The 20,576-nt window shown below is 42.1% G+C and overlaps 1 protein-coding gene across 6 annotated transcripts in view; it reads left to right on the top strand.

The window, feature by feature from the left end:
• Positions 1–8,092: 8,092 nt before the first annotated feature.
• The window catches only part of SEPTIN11 (septin 11), an 88,042-nt gene continuing 75,558 nt past the window's right edge, over positions 8,093–20,576 (top strand). For all 6 annotated transcript variants that reach the window (XM_090266733.1, XM_090266730.1, XM_090266728.1 and 3 more), the window contains exon 1: positions 8,093–8,199. In XM_090266733.1, coding sequence (XP_090122859.1) covers positions 8,173–8,199 — 27 coding nt within the window. In that variant the 5' untranslated portion in view covers positions 8,093–8,172. The remainder of the gene's footprint in view (positions 8,200–20,576) is intronic.

Here is a 20,576-nt window from a genome sequence, read left to right as displayed (position 1 = left end):
AGAAAGCATTACCACTCCTAGGGCTGAAGGAACAAAGGGAGGAAATTATGAGACTGGAATAAGTGAATATGTTAAAAATCATTGAGTTGTCAGTTTAAATGGGTGAGTTATGTGGTATGTGAATTATATCTCAATAAAACTATTAAGAAAGAAGAAAAACAAATGCATGCAAAATCTGTATGCAGAAATCTCCTAAGTATTAAAGAAAGCAATGAAAATAAATGGAGTAATATACCACGTTCATGGACTGGATTCAATATTGTTAAGATGTTAATTGTCCCCAATGATTCTATAGATTTAATGTTATCCCAATTAAATTCCACCATTTTTGGTAGGCTTTTGCAACTTATTATACAATTTACATGAAAAGGCAAAGGAACTGGGTTAGCCAAAATAATTTTGAAAGAGAACAAATAGGAGAATTGATTTCCTCTTATTTCAAGATTTATTCTAAAGCTACAGGAAGTAAGGCAATGTGGTACTGGCAAAAGAACAGACACAGTAGTCAATAATGAAACAGAAGAGAGAGTTCAGAAATTGACAAGCACATATAGTTCAGTTGATTTTAGGCCAAGGGACAAAAGCAATTCAGTAGAGAAAGGTTAGTCTTTTCAACATGTGATGCTGGAAAAATTGTGTATGTGAGAAAACTAACATCAATCTTTATATTAGATCATATGCAAAAATTAACTAAAAAGATTGTACACCTAAATGTAAAAACTGTAACTATAAAAACGTCTAAAAGAAAAACAAAAACAATTGGCACAGATTTTTAAAAACAGACACCAAAAGCACAATCCATAAAGAAAATAAAAAAACCAATAAATTATACTCCATCAAATTTAAATATCTGCTTTTTAAAAAGATTTTATTAAGGAAATAAAATAGTAAGCCTTAGAAAATATCTGTAAAACATGTATCTGAAAAATTACTATATCCAGCATCTACAAGAATAAATAATAAGAAAACAACCCAATTAAAAACAGGCAAAAGACACATAACTGAAGAAGGTATGTGGTGGGCAGATAGGCAAATGAAATAATGCTCAACATCATTACTTACTGGAGAAATGAAAGTTAAAATCACATAGAGGTACTACTGCAAAACCAAGAATGACCAAACGTTTAAGAACCAAATATATATACTTCTGGCGGAAAGCAGAATAACTGGACCGCTATATATCACATAAGTTTAAGAAAACTTTTATCGTTTTAAAAATAAATACTATACTCCTTAGCTATCATCATCCCCTTGAGTACTGAGCAACTGCTAATGTACTTCCTGTCTCTATATATTTGTTTATTCTAGACACAAATGAAATGTCGTCTTTTTGTCACTGGCTTCTTTCACGTAGCATAATGTTTGAAAGATTTATCTATGTTGTACCATTAATCAGTACTTTACTCCTTGTTATGGTCAAATAATATTCCATTAAATGGATATGCCATATTTTGTTTATTCATCAGTTGATGGACAATGGCATTGTTTTCACCTCTTTGCTACTGTGAATAATGAATACTCCTGTATAAGTTTTTGTATGGACATACGTTTTCATCTCTCTTGGGTATATACCCAGAAGTAGTGACATTGTGGAGTCATATGATAACTCCATGTTTAACCATTTGAGGACTTGCCAAACTGTTTTCCAAACTGGCTGTACTACTTGACACTCACCAGGAGTGTGTGAGGGATCTAATTTCTCCACATTCTCAGTGACACTTATCCTTTTTCTTTCTTTTTTTTATTACAGCCATCTGAGAGGGTATAAAGGGATATCTCCTTGTAATGGTGTCAGAAATCTTTTCGTGTGCTTATTGCCATTTGTATATCTTCTTTAGGGAAGTGTTTCTTCAAAATTTTTAACCATTTAAAAATTGGGGTGTTTTGTATTATGAGGTGTAAGAGTTCTTTATATATTCTAGATACAAGTCTTTTATTAGATGTAAAATTTGCAAATATTTTCTATTGTGTTGGTTGTCATTTCACTTTATTGATTAGTGTCCTTTGAAGCATAAGAGTTTTTAATATTGATGAAGTCTAATTTATCTATTTTTTTTGTTACTTATGCTTTTTGTGTCATGTCTAAGAATTCGTTGCCAAATCCAAGTTCATGAAAATGTACCTATATATTTTCTTCTAAGAGTTTTATAGTTTTAGCTATTACATTTAGGTCTTTGATACGTTTTAGAATAATTTTTGTACATGGTGTAAGGGTCTGAATTTATTCTATTGCATCTGTCTGTACAGTTGTCCAAGCACCATTTGTTGAAAAGATTATTATGTCTCCATTGAATGGCCTTGTCAAAATTAGTTGGCCATAGACACTTGGGTTTATTTCTGGTCTGTCAATTCTATTCCATTAATCTTCCTTATGTCAGTACCATACTGTCTTGCTTACTGTTACTTTGTAGTAAAATTTGAAATCTGGAAGTGGGAATCCTTCAAGTGTTGGCTATTCTGGGTCCCTGAATTTCTATATGAATTTTAGAATCAAATTGTCAATTTTTACAAACAAGCCAGCTAAGATTCTAATAGGGATTGTGATGACTCTTTAAATCAATTTGAGGAGTATTGCCATATTAACAATATTAAATATCCCAATATATGAACATGAGATGTTTTTCCATTTACAAAGATTTAAAAAATTTTCTTTCAATAACATTTTTGGGTGTAAGCTTTACACTTCTTTTGTTACATTTATTCCTCAGTATTTTATTCTTTTTGATGCTATTGTTAATAGTTGTTTTCTTAATTTCATTTTTGGATTGTTCATTGCAATTGCATAGAAATAAATTGATTTTTGTATATTGATCTGTGGAGCTCCTTTATTAGTTCTTTTTTTTTAAATTTATTTGTTTGTTTGTTTATTTATTTATTTTTAGAGAGAGGGGAAAGGAGAAAGAGAAGGAGAGAAACATCACTGTGTGGTTGCCTCTCACTCGCGCCCCCAACTGGGGACCTGACGTGCAACCTAGTCATGTGCCCTGACTGGGAATCGAACCAGCGACACTTGGCTCGCAGGCCGACGCTCAGTCCACTGACCCATGGCAGCCAGGGCATTATTAGTTCTAATGATTCTTCAATGGACTTACTTTTCTATATACAAGTTCATGTCATTTGTGAATAGAGATAGTTCTACTTTTTCTTCTCCAACTTACATGTTTTAAAATATTGGAACATTTTTATAGACATAGTGTTGCAGGAGGGATTCGGAATTTGCTGTTGCTTATATGGCCTGAAATGAAAATGACAATAACTTGTAACTTAGTCCCCGTCTCTTAAAGTATTCCTTTCCAATTCATCATTTTTGCTGGTGTCAAGGTGATCTTGTGTTAGATTTGGTTCTGTGCAAGCCACAGAAACAAACCCTAATTTAAGCAAAAAGAAAAAAAAAATTATGGAATGCGTAAACTTTATTTGTACTGGTTTTGTGTCCCTCAACTCAAGGTTCAAACTTAAATTGATGGTTTCTGATTAGGCAAGCTTAGATCACATGCTCTCTTGGATGTATTTTGATGGTGAAAGGAAGGATTTAATGAAACTTCTAACTTTTGTAGAGGCATTTACTTTCCACCAAGGTGGACACATTCATTGAGAAATTTTCCCAAATAAATTGAGGTTTAATTAAAAGATCCTGCATTACTAACAATGTCACATATTCACTAGAGATCTTTTCTCAAATGCAAATATGATGTCACTTCTATGTTTAACCTCTTTGACTCTTCATTCCCCACAGAATCAAGTTATAAATCCTTTGCATGACAATAACGGTTTTTCTAGTCTAGTCCCTAGCCTCATTTCTATTTCAGTGCAGCTCAATGTTCATTGAATATATCAGACTTTGTGCTGTAGCTGAAACACACATGAGCACTCCTGCCTTGAGATACTCAAAGCCTAGTAAAAGATGTATATTTGTATGATCATCTCTCAATTGCCTAATTTGCCTGGTAATAATAGCTCTGCGGCGCACCTGAAGCCAAGCTGTATTGACTCCGTCTTTCCCTTGGACCCTTCAGCTGCGAAGAGAGGGGGGGTCTGCTGCATGGGCAACAGCAGACCCTCCATATCACCCTGCCCAGGCTCTGTAGCTTCAGCGTCATCGCAAGATGTCGATTCAACACGGGAGGAGACAGATACGATGTCACTCCCGAGTCGGACTGCACAGCCATTCTCGGCGGTGCAGATAGACTCTTAAGAAGCTACACCATCGTCTCTCGACGGACGGCTGCCGACGAATAGCTCTGGTGACCATTAATTAAGTCCTGGTTTCTGCCTGTTACTGTGTCAACCCTTTTTTCAATCTCAAAAGTTTCTAAATTTGGACAACAATAATAGCATACCTGTGTTTTCTCAATTAACTCTGAGCAAAACAATTCGGTGAAGGACTCAATCTGTTAAGATCCTAGCAGGAATTGAGATGGTAAATTCCTAATGGATAATTTGAGTAGAGTTTAATAAAAAGACTAATTGCAAGGATGTGGGATAAATATACGAGAAGCCACAAGGGGTTTACCCTGGATTATCCGAAGGAAGAACTGTGACCTTTGGCTGAGAGGAATGCAGCCAGCCTGCAAAGGTGCCATAGCAAGGGAGCCTGGGGGAATAAATACCAACACACCTTTCTTTGTTGTACTATGGTTGCTCCCCATTGCCTGAACTCCAGTGGAAGCTAAGGGAAAGGGAGCCCTTTGAAGTTCAAGCTCCTGGGGGAGGAAAGGAAGATGAAGAGTGGATCTGGCAAACATATCCTCCCTCAGGACTCACTGTTACTACCCTACTTTACAATAGAAAAAGATGAGACAAAGAAAGGCTAATTTGCTCAATGTCCCATGGCTAATAAATAACAATCTGGAGTTGAAGTTCCGGGTTCTCCCCACTCTACCAAGCTCCTGTAAGGCTCCTACTCTAGCAATGCCAGAACATCTATCCTTCCCACAGCATCATCATGTCCCTTGAACCCGCTGCATCTTCGTTCATTCTATATTCCCTTGTTTGGAATGTCCTCCTTGCTTTCTTCCTGTTCCACCTCCTTGGTGAAAACTTTCCTGTTCTGACAGGGTAAGTGAATAGCTCTTTTTTTTACTGTGCTTTAAAATCCTTTAATTCATATATTTTTTTTAGGATTTGGATTATTTCTCAGCATTGTTTAAAGATCTGTCTCTCAGCAGACTGCACTGATTTAGTCAAAGAAGCATCCTCATTTAAACATTTTTAGTTCCTAGCACAGTGCTGGGCAGAGTTAAAAAGGTAATCTAATCCCTTAGCAACCCTATTAGGAAGGAACTATTATTAAACCGATTTTAAAGATGAAAAATTGAAGCATTGAAAAGTTAAGTAATTTGCCCAAGGACACATAACTGTGAAGTGGCTGGTAAAGCCAGGATTTTGAAACTAGGTAGTCTGGTTGTAGAATGATATTTAAATAACGTCAGAATGAAAATGGCATTCTAAAATAGCTTTTCTTGGCCAACAGTAATTAAACTGTATTTGTATTAAATATATGTATGCCTCCCTGCCCCAAGATGCCAGGGAGGTGGGAATAAGGCATTGAAAATTTCAGGCAGAAGCTGGGTAAACTGTAATAATTTTGTCCTAAAAGGGTTTCTTCAAACAGTTGAGATCTTGGAATAAAAGTGAGTTTAAGCTATTGTGATGAGAATAAACTTAACCTACCCAAAAAGGCAGGGAATTCATACTCTTAGAATCTAATCAGTTGTTTTCAACATAAGCATTTACAAAGTAAATAAAAATAAAACAGTTAATTGGTTGCCCTGGCTGGTGTGGCTCAGTTGCCCTGGCCTGCAAATGGAAGGTTGCTGGTTCCACTGGTGGTCAGGGCACATGCCTGGGATTCCGGCCAGGTCCCTGGTTGGGGGCATGTGAGAGGCAACTCATTGATTTTTCTCTTCCTCTTTTCCTCCCTCCCTTCCTCTCTCTAAAAATCAATAAATAAAATTAAAAAAAAAATAAAAAAGAGAAAGAAAGAAAGAAAGGAAAAGAAAGAGCAAGCTTTAGGGGTCAGACTGACATGCATTCCAAACCCCTGCCCGATCACATTACTAGCTGGGTGACCTTGAGCAAGTTGTTATTTTTTAAATTAATTGATTAAATCCTGCAGTCTGGTCCGGTCACCATAACACAAAATGGTGAGTTGGTTTGCAATTGTCCTTACATCCGGCTCGCAGCCTGTGGAGCTATCTTAACATAAGGTTTACCCGAGACCTCTTTGTGTGTACACAGAGAGCAGTAGATGGAAGTATTTCTCTTCCCCCTCCTTTTGCATTGTACCCATCCACGCGGTAATCTTAACACTTACTGAGCGCTTACTGTTATGCTTGAATAAAATGGTAGACCATGTCTTCAAAAGATTTTAAGACTAGGAGGCAGAAATTGGTCAAAACCGAAGAGGTCAGTTAGTGTCTGCAAGTCTGGGTCTGCCCACAGACTGAAAAGAACCCCATTCGGAGCTTCTCATCTTTCTTTCACTGAATTTTCATCATACTTTCATCTCTGAGGGTTCCGCCTGCATCCTGCTGGTGGAACTCAGCCTGGGTGGCCCGGAGCCCCTCGACCCTTCTAGGGCAATCCAGCGCCTGCCTCACAGCAGCTGGACCCCCGCCTGGAGACCACTCAATCTCAGCCCAAGGCGGGGCAGCGCTTTCCAATCCTGTGTTTCCCCGGGCCAGGGATAGCAGGGAGGGCAGACGCAAGGCTCCCGAGACACCAGCTTGCTGGAAGTCTCAGGTCAGATTCTGAGGCGTCCCAGCCTAAAGAGGCGGTTTGTCTTAGACCTAATTAAATAGGCCCTGGTTTTCGCCGATGGCACAATCCAGTGGGCTGATCACAGCCCTTCACCGCCTCCATACACGCCCTGCGCTTCAATCCAACAACTAGTACTCCTTCCCCGACCCATCGCTATCCTCAATCATCTTATTGCCATGGGCCCCCTCTCCGGCCCTGTGAGGAGCTGCGGGAATCTACAGCACCTCCTCGTTGTCAGGCCTGCGTCTGGGCGCCGCAGCACAGGCGCGCAACAGGACTCTGCCATTCTGCCCCGCACACTGCCACGCAGTAACGCCCTAGCGGCTGTTGGAAAAATTCTTCCCTCCGGCGGAGAAGCTTCCCAGTCCCACGGGCCCGGAGTCGCAGAGACTCCAGTCATCCGCCTGGCGCCGCCGCGGAGCCCCCCAGGCGCAACCCCCGCGCGCGCCTCCGGATCGCTGGTTTTGTCTCCAGCGATCAGATAAAGTCGGCTGAGCCCACACGTGTGACAGGCGGGCTCTTGTTACACCCGGGGTGGCCTCGGCCCCTACACTCTGCGGCAGTCCACAGCTGCGCTAATTCTCCCGCGGGGAAGTCCTCTTGTTCCTCTCAAGTCCGCGCTGGTTGGTCGTCCACATCAGCAACTACTGTACTACAGCCTCTTCCTCTCCACTGTGGTCCCCTACCCGGCCGAATGCTTTTAGTGACAGCTTCCAGTTACCTGTTATTGAGTCTCCTTTAAGAATAGACTTATGTAGGAGCAACTCTTTCTTTGTGAGGGTCTGCCCAGCCCTACCTCGGCCGCCCACGGATCTCCCTGGTGGCCCGTACACCCTTCCAGACCGGTTCCTCCGGATGGGGCGTGCTTGCCCGGGGCTAACTTTCCGCGAGACGCTGTCCCCCTGGGACCTGTCTTGCCAGGCATTCCTTTCCCATCTTCGCAGCGGCTCCAGTTGTCCGCTTCGCGTAGCGCGTGGCGGGATCCGGGGCTGGGAACTCCGCGCCCAGGCTTTTACTAGGACTCCGGCACGTGGTGGAGCAGGGGGTAGCGGCTAGCGCACTGGCTGAGGGCTTCTCGGTGTGACCGGAGAAGGTCGCTTCCGGGCCCACGGCTACCTTCTGGGAGGGCAAGCCTTGCCGTTCGAGCCTGCTGACCCGAGCTGGAGGCCCGCCCACCAGCCTCCCTCCAACCGCCTCACCCTGGGCGCGCAGGCTTACACCCCTTTCTGGGAAGAAAATGGTCCCTTCCAGGCGGGTGGCCATGTTGCTCTAATAAAGCAGGAGGGGCGGTGGCGTGGGGGGAGCAGATGCCGTTGGCTGCGCGGGGAGGCGCGGGGGAGGCGAGCCGGAGCAGCAGTTACTGTTAGCGGAGAGCAGCCGGGCGCAGCCTGAGCCAGAGACGCAGCCGCGATGGCCGTGGCCGTGGGAAGACCGTCTGTGAGTGCTGGGGCCTCCTTTCCCTTGCCCGCTACTGCTCCGGCGCTGGGTGGTCCCCGCTTTGGGGAGGGTGCCGGCGGGAATACCGGGGACCTGGTCGGGGTTCCGGACGGTAGCGGCTGTGGTTCTGGGTGTGTGCGTGAATTTGGGCGCGCATCTGGGGCTGAAGGGAGGGCGAGGAGCCCCGAGGCTCGGCTACTAAGTGATGCAACAGTGTATCGCCTCATCGCGCCCCGATTCCCGGGATGTGGGAGGAAAAGGACCTCTCTCCTATTTTCCACTTAGCAAGATTCTTTTAGCCAAGGTGTGTCTCGGCTGCTTCATTCTCCGCGCGCACACCTTTTCCCTCGTGACAGTCGAGAAAGGCGCTGCGTGAGGGGGTTTCCCCTCGACTCCCGCGCGCGGAGGAGCGACCCGGCATGAGAATTGTTAGCTGAAGCGTGTCATTCGGTTGTAGAAGCGGCTCAAAAATAAAGGGGTGGGATTTCCGTGGTGGTTTCCCCAGTGCATTGTGAGATCCCGGACACCCCTAGGAGTCCACCCGGGTGCCCGGGCCCTGCCCAGGATGTGGACAAAAGCCCTACATACACACACGAAGTTTTCAAAAGGCCCCCTTGTCGGGGTGGGTGGAGGTATTAAAATACTCCGCGGATAGAAGGCTGGGGGCGGCTGGCCGAGGAGGCGGAGACGCGAGGAAGAGGAAGGGAGGGCGGGTGTCTGGAGAATACGCTGCCCCTCGGCCCGGAGCGTGGGAGGAAGGGAGGGGGATGCTCCGAGCCCCGCGTTTGCGGGCGGGGCAGGGGCAGCGTCTCCTGGGGAGCGCGACTCCGATCCGGTGGGACTTGGAGAGTGTGGATTCAGCCCAGGCAGGGCGAAGGGGCTGCGGCGGCCTGTCCTTTTTAGTGAAGAGTAGAACAGGGTGGGAAAGGCGTAGTCAGTCCTCTTTCTTTCTTTTTCCCCATTTCTTTGTCGATGTTCAAAGTCCGCTTTCGCCCAACCGCTTTGGGGGCGCTTCGCGTGAGGTTTTTCCTCCTCTACTCCCACTTCCCTCCCCTTTTCCGTTTCTTCTCCTACCCGTAACTGTGTGGCTGCAGGTGGTGGCTTGAGAGACTTGTAGATATAGACAAAAGTCCTAAGGAGATACTGGAAGCTCTCAAACTCCAGAAACACAAGCTGTGCGCTCAGACTCCTGGCTCGTCCTCCTAAATCCTGTCCAGATACGCCTCCCCCATCACCCCCTGCCGCCGCCGCCGCCGCCGCCGCCGCCGCCGCGCCCCTCCCTCGAGTCCCGGGAAGTTCGCGGAATTCCTCTGCGTGTTACAACTTAGTTTGGTGATTCTGTTCCGGAGGTGTTTTCAAAGACGTCCTCAGTGATCAGAAAATGTTCAGTGGTCATACTGAAGTGTGACTGTGGGTTGTGCACGCATTTTAAATCCTAATAGTTAATGACATGCTCTTAAGAATTCAGATCTTGCACACAAATTGTGCTTTTGGTAATTAGTGGTCAGAGATTGCTGTTATTGAGGGAATTTGTAGTCTCTGGGCTAGTGTGTGTGTGTGTATGTGTGTGAAAATTGAGGTCAAGAGGTCAAGTTTATCTGGGTAAATTACTCCCTCCCCCACTATACTTATTTCCAAGGCACAGGTTCAGATCACTAAAACAACAGGGTCTACTTTAGATAATTGAAGAGCATCTGGGAATGCAAATATTATGTGGCAGGGTTGGGGGGGGTGTCTTTTTCAGTAATACCTATTGCTGGTGCATTCTTGAGGCATGGGGAAGTGGAAGAAATAATTTGCTGCACATTTTCTCTAAATTAGTTAGTTCATATATGTCAGTTAAATAGGAACAGTATGTGGATTTAAGATTTAGTTGTGTGGCCATAATCATATCCAACACCACGTCTGCCAACCAGATGTGAGCTTAATCCCACAGAATTCTTGTGTAAGACCTCGCTCAATCAAATAACAGAGATATTTAAAAGTGTGTGCTCAGAGGAGGTAAATGCTTTCTCTGCACATTCCCTGTTGTCACTGGAATTAAGATTAAATTACTTACAGTTTAAGAACAGAAAACTTCTTTCTTTGAGTTGTGGTGTGGGTAATCAGATGTTGACTACAAAGTTGACGTCTTTTCATACATTTCCAAGGAATTGTTGAGCTGTTTCACTTTGCTGTTCACTCTGTAAATGTCTTAAGTGTAATGTCTGCAGTTTGTCTTCAAAACAACCCCAGTACATGCAGATTCCCCAAACACAGCTCCAAGGGATCTGCACTGCATCCTTCTTGTTAGAATTCTCTGCCCCTTTTGTTCCCTTATCTATTCTATGATTAGAGCAAGAGAGTGTGAAGAGAAAAAAAAAAATCACTCCCGAAGTTGATCTATGTGTGAATGGAGTTTTTCTGATTACATCTTTAGAATTAGATTTTTTTACAAAAAGTGGTTTACGAAAACATGAGTGTATTTCCTTGTTCTACAAACTTCCTTCCCATCCAGATTGAAGGAGAGGTCAATCTGAATAATTTGTCCTCAATTTTGGACATTCTTTAAAAAAAAATTTTTTTATTGATTTTGGAGAAAGAAAAGGAGAGAAAAAGAAACATAGGGTTGTTTTTCCACCCATTTATGCATTGGTTGCTTCTTGTATTTGCTCTGACTGGGCTCAAACTGCAACCTTGGCGAATGGAGAGGATATTCCAACCAACTGAGCTACCCAGCCAGGGCTAATTTTAGACATTCTTGAATTTAAACATCTTAGTGTGATATCCCAGGTAAATCTGACCTTTTACTAGGGCAAAAACCCTTATATATCAAATGAAATAATTTCTATCTTATGAAGTGGTTACAGTAGTCCCCCCTTATCCATAGTTTCAGTTTTCGAGGTTTCAGTTATCCATGGTCAACCTCGGTCCAAAAATATTCAGTAGAAAATTCTAGAAATAAGCAATTCATAAGTTTCAAATTGCCTGCCATTCTGAATAGCATAATGATGAGCCATTTGCTCAGTCCCGCCCAGGGATGTGAATCACCCCTCTGCCTGACTTTGTCCAGCTTATCCTGGCTGTATATGCTCCTTCCCCTTAGTCACTCAGTAGCAATCTGGGTTATCAGACTGATGTTAAACCACAGTGCTTGTGTTCAAGTAACCCTCACTTTACTTAATAATGGCCCCAAAGCACAAGAGTAGTGATGCCAGCAATTCAGATATGTCAAAGAGAAGTGGTGAAGTGCTTCCGTTAAGTGAAAGGGTGAACGTTTTTCATAGGGAAAAGAAAAAAAAAATCTTTTGCTGATGTTGCTAAGATCTACTGTAAGAACAGATCTTCTACCCCTGAAATTGTGAAGAAGGAAAAAAGAAATTCATGCTGAGAGATCACATTTATATAACTTACTACAGTGTGTTAATTATAATTGTTATGTGTTATTATTAGTTATTGTTGTTAATCTCTTACTGTGCCTAATTTACAAATTAAACTTTATCATAGGTATGAATGTACTAGTTGCAGTTTCGGGCAGTCACTGGAGGTCTTGGAGTCCAACCCCCTAGATAAGGAGGGGAATGACTATATATTCAGTTATAACCTTTTAAACCTCAAGGCTAAATTCAGATGTTATTAAGTGGATTTGTTGTTGGCTAGAAAACAAAAACTCCAGTTTTGAGCATGATACTGTTTATTTCTGTTTTAATCTTATCCCCTCGCGTCTCCATTTTCCCATGGATAGTTTTGGAGCTTGGCTCTGAGAAGACCCTGAAGCACATCTGTGGTTTCTGGAGTATAACTGATTAGTTAAGAGCATTTCTCCCCTAGGGATGTGTCCACGTTTTAGATGAGTTAATATTTTTGCATACAAGTCCCAGAGCAGCTATTATTTTCATTTTAAACAGAGCATGGTAATTTACTCTACCTGGGCATCGGGCTTTTTGTAGCTGATCCACTCTGACCCACTGGCTTTTAAGGTGTGGTGTTCATCCAGTTATAGAGTCTAGGAGTTGATAAGAACTTTAGAGGTCTTTTGGTTCAGCTTCCTCCCTCGTGCAGAAATGTTTATTCCTAGCAGAAGGTATGTGTCTAAATTTTTCCACTGGTGGACATTCCCTATGATACCCTTCAAGAAACATGTTTAATTGTTTATCTATCTATTGAGCAAAAAGAAATGGAAAACCAAGTTCATTCATTTGCTTACTTAATTACCACTGTTTACTGAGCAAATGTGCTAGGTGCTGCGGACGCATCAGTGGACGAGAGAAATTCCCTTTTTACCTGGAGCTTTTATTTTCTGAGCTATTTAGTATCTGTGTATATTAAAGTGACAAACTTCAGTGGAATATGTCAGTCATTTTAGGGAAAAGAGAACTATATTCCTGTTGCTGAGTCAACAGTGGTAATATAGGTTAAAGATCTTGTCTGTCTTAGGATCATTACATACAGTTCCTGAAGATGTGGTCTGCCCTCAGCAGGAGGAACGTGGGGACTGACAATGAAATGTTATTTGCCATTGTTGTAAGAGTGCCATTTCTAGACTTGAGCGTGTCACCCCACATGGAGGGCTGTGGCTGTTGTATCAGGAGAAAGATTAATGGAGCTGAAAAAAGTCCAGGGAATGGCCATCCTATGATAAAGGGGCTGTCATCCTGAGGGAGGTTTTTAAAAATTAAAACTCTTTAACCAGTGATATAAATTATACGCATTAAGATTCTATATGCAGTTGTTAAGGAATCTAAGAAGTGTTTGAGGTGCGGTAATGCCTTCTCTTTAAATCTTTCAAAAAGCTGTAGATTTTTAAAAATCTTTTACAATATGTTCTTTAAAAATGGTGTGTCTACATCACAATGAAAAAATAGACTCTAGGAATTGCTTAAAAGAACAAAACTATACATATCCCACCAGCCTGATAGAAAAGCTCTTAGATTTTTAGTGTATTCTAATTAACTTTTCGAGGTTTGCAGCAGCAAGCATAACCCATCTCGAATAAACTGCTACTTAGAAACCAAACTGTGGACCCTCTCTGAATATTTGGACACTCGTATGGTGAAGGAAACAGATGCTTAGTGCTTTCGAAGAGGCCGCCCGGAGTCTGTGTCCAGACAAAGGGATGAGTGATTTGGATGGCCTACTTTGATTGATTGCCAAAGAACCAGTGTTTCTACCCACTGGTGGTGCCACTGCTGAATCCCTGTGGAACAGGCTACAATTAGAGCTTTCTGTTTCTCTTTATAGCACCTTAAACCTGGTTGGGACTGGGGCAGGGGTAGAGGATAGAGGCTGCTCTTGGATTTTTATCATTTACTGGAACTGTTTCTCATAGCTTTAGCTAGACCTGCCAGTTAGGGTAAGCAAAGCTGAACCATTATTTAAACAAAGACCCAACAGATCTATAGTTTTTATCCTTTTTGCCCAAGGAGACCTACTTTACAATGTAATTAATACCCCGCCTCCCCCCTTTTAAAATTCAGATTGACAGAAAACTCCCTTCCAACTAAACAATACCTCTCCTGACCCACTCAGGCCTTCTGGCAGCCCATCAATGCATCTGCTGTTGAACATAAAAACAATACTTGGGCTAAGGTGATACAGACAGACTTCCAAAAAGAATTTGCTGGGTGGGATAAAGTCAAATTTGCATCATCTCAGACCTGGCCTGTGGTGGAAATCGGAGTCTGTTCCCTGATATGACCAGAGCCAAGGCCTTTGAGCCACCTTCTTTTTTAAGACTGTGTGCCAATGAGTGTGAGTGCCTTGCTCAAGTCAAAGGACGATGCAGGAAGTAGAACTGTGTGGATGCATTCTGTCCACTTGCTGAACTCTGACCCATGGGACAGAGTGTGATGTGTTGGTGGAGGGAGCAGGCTGAGGTAGAGAGGTAGGAAAGGCTCATGTTCCGAAAAGAACACCTAAGTGGGAGCTTTGTTCCTGCTTGTTTGTTTTGCATTTTTAAAACTGTGGGAAAAATATATGTAATGTAAAAATGTATCTGCTTGTTTTTAATTAAGTAACTTTCCTTAGGGAAGAATTTATGATTTTCTTATTAATTTTTTTTTTCTTGAGACGTATAATCACAATAATATAGGTAGGTTAGAAATTATAGAACAGAACAACCCTCAATAGCTGAGCACATCAATAATTATTCTTGGCTTCTGACCTATCTGTTTTATTAGCAATTTCTTGCGCACTTTCTCTGTGCAGGTGCTGAGGTTGTGATGTTGAGTATCTGAGATGCCCTCCTCAAATATCTCTGAAGGATGAGTAATCAATAGAATTTAGCAAGGAAAGCAAAGTGGAAAAGTATTCCAAGCTGAGGGAACAGCATGTGCACAGCTCTAGAAGTGAGGCAGAGCCTCTTAAGGAAACCCAGTGTTACCTGTGATGCCAGTGCTCAGAGAGTGGACAGAAGTGAGGCTGGGCTTTGGGAAGAGCCCAGATCATGCTGTGCATTCCTCAGGACATACGCATATTTACTATGCAGCTCTTTAAATATTTTATATTCTCTGCACACCTGCCCTTCAGTTTAGGGTATCTCAGATTCTAGGAATTGGTTGATGGAAGACATTGAAAGTTTGCAGAGTACTAATTCCTGAGGATTCAGTACAGTAGAGGGGAGATGATGAAGGATCAAGGGAGATGATTCCTTTCATGGTTAAATTAAGCCCTTAAACAATAGAGGAAGTGGAGACTGAGGAACTACACAAAGAGAAGGGGGAGGGGACTACAAAAGACAACATCCTCAGCATAGGTTTTCCTCTGCTAGTCTTCTGTATTGAGCCCTTCCTCAATGTAGAAATAGGAATTCTTCTTTTCTTAGACACTGAAGCAACTGAGTCCTGAAGGGTGAGGGAAGGGGGAGAATGGTAGGTAGGATCCCTTCCACGTTGGACTGCAGATAGCAATCAATTGCAAAATTAAAAATCAATTGCATTCTATAAAAGGAGGAGAAAAGCTTGTTACAAGCCAGGGTTCTCTTAAGACTTCACACCTTTTTCATTTATATCATCGCTTTCTATACTGTTTCCAGACCAACACGCCTGTTGTCGGTCTCATGTGGTGCCCATCATATTTACTCAGACCTCCTGTTGGAAAGAAAAGCCTTGAGAAAAAACTGCACAGGAAGCCTGCTCAGCATCTTGAGTTTTAATTTTTTTCTATTTAGATTACTATCAAGACAATTATCCTCAGAAAATTCCTGAGAAGTAAGTAATATAGATGAGGAAACTGAGGCACAAAGAAGTTACCGCTTACCTACTCTGGTACAGCCAGTTAGCGGGAGAGAGGGGCTTTAGAAACGATGACTGTTAGACGCAGGCAGATCTACCACTGTTTCAGTCAGTGAGGTTCATTTATGCTGAAGTAACACACTGGCCGCGAGTTGTAGTTTCCACCACGAAAGTTTATTTCTCATGCAGAGATCTTGTCTGTTCCATGCTGTATGGACCCCAGGACCCAGGCTCTTTGGACATTGCCAGTCTGGTGACAGAAAAAAAGAATGCTGAGCCCTGAGCTGACTTTTCCAGTGCTTAGATGGGTCCTGCCACACAAACTTTCCTGGCCAAAGTAAATGGTCACTCCTAAACTTAACAGGATGGAGATGGATAATAATCCTTGCACAAAGAGCGGTCACTTGGCAAAGCTTGAGGGCCCTAGGATTGGGAAGTAAATCCCCCCCTTGGGAGGGTCAGGGAATGTGTTGAGTAGTAAGAGTTTGCCATACCTTCCTAGTCAGTGAGTTTGCTACAGAACCAAGGGTCTTTATTAATTTTCTCAAAATTATCTTTCCATCTGTAATGATTTTCTTACTCTATTTGTCGCACTCTAATTCCAGCTGGACATGTTAGAATGATGAGAGGGAGAGAAAGTGTGTGGATTAAGGAGCCTGAATGAATGGAAGGCAGAGAGTATGATTACTTCTGTTGTTCAATCACAGAGAGCATCAGTAGCATCGTCACCAAGTGATGGGTGGTGACCTTCAGAAAGACTTTCTGTGCTGCTTCCTGTGGCCCCAGCTCTGGGACTGTACTCTCTGGAAATGGTTTTGAGGCCATTAGGACATCCAGCTGCGTGACAGAATTATTTCCCTTGGGATGCTTCCAAATCAGTCCTTTCTCAGCCTGTCTGTCCCTAAATACAGACGAATCAGATGGCGCCCTTCTTTTCTTGCTTGGTTTTCTCTCTGCGGAATGGCTGTAGTATACATCATTTTGGTCAAGAATGTGAACTCCAGAGTCAGATTGCTGGGATTCTGGGGGATCACTCTGCCAATTAACTACCTCTGGGATCTTAGGGAAATAACTTGCCTTGTGCACCTCACCTTCCCCATCTGTAAAATACTAACAGTACCTTCCTCGAAGATTCACCAGATTAAATGAGTTAGTATACAGAGTGCTTACAATGATTCAAGAAATACTCATCATCAACGAAAGGGAAACAAATACTGAAACAATAAGGGCTTTTAATCAAAGACTGGGCTCAAACCAGAATTGCCCCTCCATTTTACCCAGCAGGAAGTAAGCCTTGACCCCTTCTGTCCCATTCCTGAAACATGCAGTCTTCCTTCGGAGCATACCTCTGAGGCTCAGCTCAAACATGCTCTCTTCATGAAGCCTCTGCTCTCCAGCTCAGGTTTTGGTGCCTTTTCTGTAGCAGTGGTGCCTACAACACTTATGTATGTGTCACCCATGTGATATTCTGGAGCTCCCTCCACTTTCTTTGAGTTACTTTTTTTAAGTAAAAAGGAATTATCAAGTATAGTTGTGAATATTTAAAAAATCTCATTACCATAAGCAATATGTCCTGCTAACCTTGAGCACATTCATGAGTTCTTAGCCTGTGTTGTGCCAGATTAAGGACTGAAGAAGACTTAAGGGCAGGGACTGTGTTGTGCACCCCCAACTAATAAACATTTGACTGGGTGGGTGAAAGTGATCCTTTGGATCTTTGGATCGATTGGATGAGACTTGGGCCAGCCCACATCCTCTCAGTCTACTTTTTTATTCCAGCTGTTGCTGTGCGAATTTCAGGCAGGTATCTGGTATCAACAGCTTTGTCCCCCAGGCTTCTCTGCTGTAGCCATTTGGGTTCTGCTTAGCTCTCCTGATCTCAAGACATATCTGCATGTCCAAGGGAGTTACCATCCCCTGAGCCAGCCATGGACTGTTGGGGATGGAAGCTGGGGGATAAACAGTTCTCTCTTTTGTCACTAAATTGTTTAATTCTGAGGCACAATCTGAAAGTCACACCTGGGCCCCAGGGGTAATTAGTACCATGTGTACAGTAGTCCCTCCTATATCACGTTTCACTTATCGTGGCCTTACTGTATTGAGAGATTTTTAAAAATATATTTTATTATTTGTCGCGGATTTTTCGCTATATCCTGGAATTTTGCGGTACTGTATATGTATGTTGTTAAAGTTATGTAGGTTTAAGAGTGTAGAATGTTTAAGAACCTAAGTAGTGTTTATTAAAGTGTAGAAAAGGTTAATAAGGGACTGGGAACGGTTTATAAGTGTGAGGGAAGGGTTTATAAAGCCTTAAAATATATATAAATACTAAAATAAATGCAAGGTTCCTACGTCGTGAATTTTCACCTATCTCGCGGTTTGGGAGGTGGTGCAGTCTAGAATGTAATAACCGCGATAAGTGAGGGAATACTGTATACCCCTAGGATGGCTGTCTGTCCTTCCCTGTTACACTGTTCCCAGTCCCTACTCCTGTTTCTCTGGATTACTTTCCAAAGTAGCTACATGCATGTATTTTCTTGTCTCAGGCCCCTGCATTTTGGGGAAACCTAAGTGAAACACCGTGTTTCCTGAGGCTCTTGTTTTACCTTATGCAAATGAGGTAGCATGGATGTTACTTTTGTAACATACCATGTTACTCTGGACATTAAAAAAATATGCTCAGAAAAAACTGACCTTTTATCAGGTTTTTACTAGTTATTGGAGAGCAGACTTCAAACTGTGTTAAAAACCAGACTCGGAAAAGGAAAAAGCTGGATACATCATTTTCTGTAATTTTCATTTCTAGTTCCTGGGAATGGAACTCTCACATTCTTCTCAGGATGGAAGTGTTTGTGTCTGAGTGCCTAGTGCCTTGTTCATTTTGTAACTTATTTTACTTACCCACTTCAAATCAATTACATAGTATATATTTTAGAAATTAGATACAGAGTATATGGGAAAAATATGTTTTTGATACATGAGCTATAAAGTTGTGTCAAAGTTTAAAACATTTGAAAAAAAAGTCAGAGAAAATCTGGGCTTATAGTGTCTGCATAGATTAGAAAAAATGAGGTCATGATTCTTGAAACAACATTAATTAACTAATATTGAACAATTTTTTTTAAAGATTTTATTTATTTATTTTTAGAGAGTGAGGAACTGAGCCCACCACCCAGGCACGTGCGTGCCCCGACAGGGAATCGAACCAGCGATCTTTCACTTTGTGGGACGATGCCCAACTGAACCACTCTGGCCAGGGCATATTGAGCAATTTTAAAGGCCCAGATTAATTTAAGTATCTGCCTGAGAGTTCTTAGGAAAATTGTTTAAGTCATCCATTTACTTTCTATGATCCAAGCCCAGAGGAGGTTTCTAATAGCAATTTAGAAATTTTATGAACCAAACTGATTCATTCTTTAGTTCCCCCCAAATTTGTCACCTTTGCTCCACTCTTTGAGATGTGGTTTGATTTCTCTTGTGTGTGTGGGTGGGTATAATCTAAGATTGTACCTCTACTTGATGGAATGATTTGTTTATCTATTATATACCTCTTTGTTTTCAAACCCTTTTCAATCTTTTAGTCAACCTCTTAATCACTCCTCCCCTGGGTAATGTTGTTAGCTGGTCCACAGTTGAACAATTTTATCTCTGAGCCCTCTAAAGAAACCTTTTAGTTGTTGGTAATCAGATTTGCCCCATTCAGAAACTAGAATTCCAAGGTATTTTATGATCTTAAAGCTGAAAATTAAATTAAGATAAGGTTTCAGCCATTGAAATGACTAATTTGAAATAATTAAATTGCTGCCTCTAGCTGCTATTCCAAAGCTGGCTTTTAGCTGGGTAGAAGAAAACCCAAGTCTAAATTGGATTTCATAACCTGGTCAAAGCTGAGGTGAGGAGGACTCTCAGGGACTTTAGGTAATAGACAGTTAAATAGGCATATAGTGGAGTTAGGGATACTGCTTAATATTAGTAAATATTCTTTCTTGAAAAATGTATTTTTATGCCTCAATAGGTTTTCCTATTCACTAAGTCAAACATTGAGCTCCAGCCAGCACCGTGCATGAGTGAAGATGTCTAAAGGATATTCCTTCTCATTTTCCCGCCAAACCGAACAAGAATCGAAATCTATTTTTGGATATATGGATCTCCTTCTCACTAAGGTTCAAGGTCTTGGACTAAGTCTTGATTCAGGAGAGGGTAACCGAGTTGTGTGTGTTATACCCACGTCTAGTCTCAACCACTAGCAGCCTGGTTCATGATGGTGCATCCTCAACCAATCAGATATTTTAGGGCCTTCAGTGTTTCTGCCCGGTGCCCCCTGTTGTTGGAAACACATAATTATAAGACCCCAGATCATGCTGCCAAGAAGCCTACAATTTAGTTGAGTAGAAAAGTCTGAGACTAAGATAATGTTCAGTCTCCATGATTGGGAGGGTCTTGTCAGGCTCCTGTCACCACTATCCAGCCCTCTCCTGTCTGTTAAGATAGTAAACATGAGGAACTTGGTTCAGAATTCATAAATAGGAGGGCCCATTTTATTCCCCTCCTCTTTTCTGTTTAGAATGTAATTTGAGGAATGCTATGAAGATAACCCCAACTTTCTTCCTAGGCTACCATTAAAAATATCTCCTTTTGGTTTAAGGCAGGGATAAAAAGGGTACACCAAAGACAACTGAAAAATTATATCTGGAGGGAATGTTTTCCAAATCTCTGCCAGATTAGTATGTACACTCCATGCCCCTTCAGAGCGTACTGACTGCCCACAGCATTCCAGATGCCTTCCACTTATAGGCTTCTTTTATTTTAGGGCACATGCATTTCTGTACCCACCATGTTAACTGGATCAATAAGCAGATACCCGTGCTTGCTGGGTCAGTTGTTCGTTGCCATACTTGTGCCAGTTGTAGTAATCATCATAATGGCATAATTTAATAATCTATGAAGTATAAGTGCAAAAACAGAGTTACTTCTAAATTAGATGTTTGGAAAGATTTAGTAAAGGTGAGAATTTCGCTACAGAAAACCAGATTTAGAAATAAATTGTAAAAAAGTTGGAAACAAAAGTAAGGATTGGAAAAGTTTGCATTTAGTTTGCCTTACAATGCTTTTAAATTCTGGGTCTACTTGAAAGAAACAAACTGGAAATCATGGATGATGCCTATG

Source organism: Furipterus horrens, unplaced genomic scaffold, assembly GCF_987537825.1.
Source record: "Furipterus horrens unplaced genomic scaffold, mFurHor1.1.pri manual_scaffold_2, whole genome shotgun sequence".
Classification (NCBI taxonomy): Eukaryota; Metazoa; Chordata; class Mammalia; order Chiroptera; family Furipteridae; genus Furipterus; species Furipterus horrens.
This window is presented reverse-complemented; position numbering and strand designations above follow the sequence as displayed.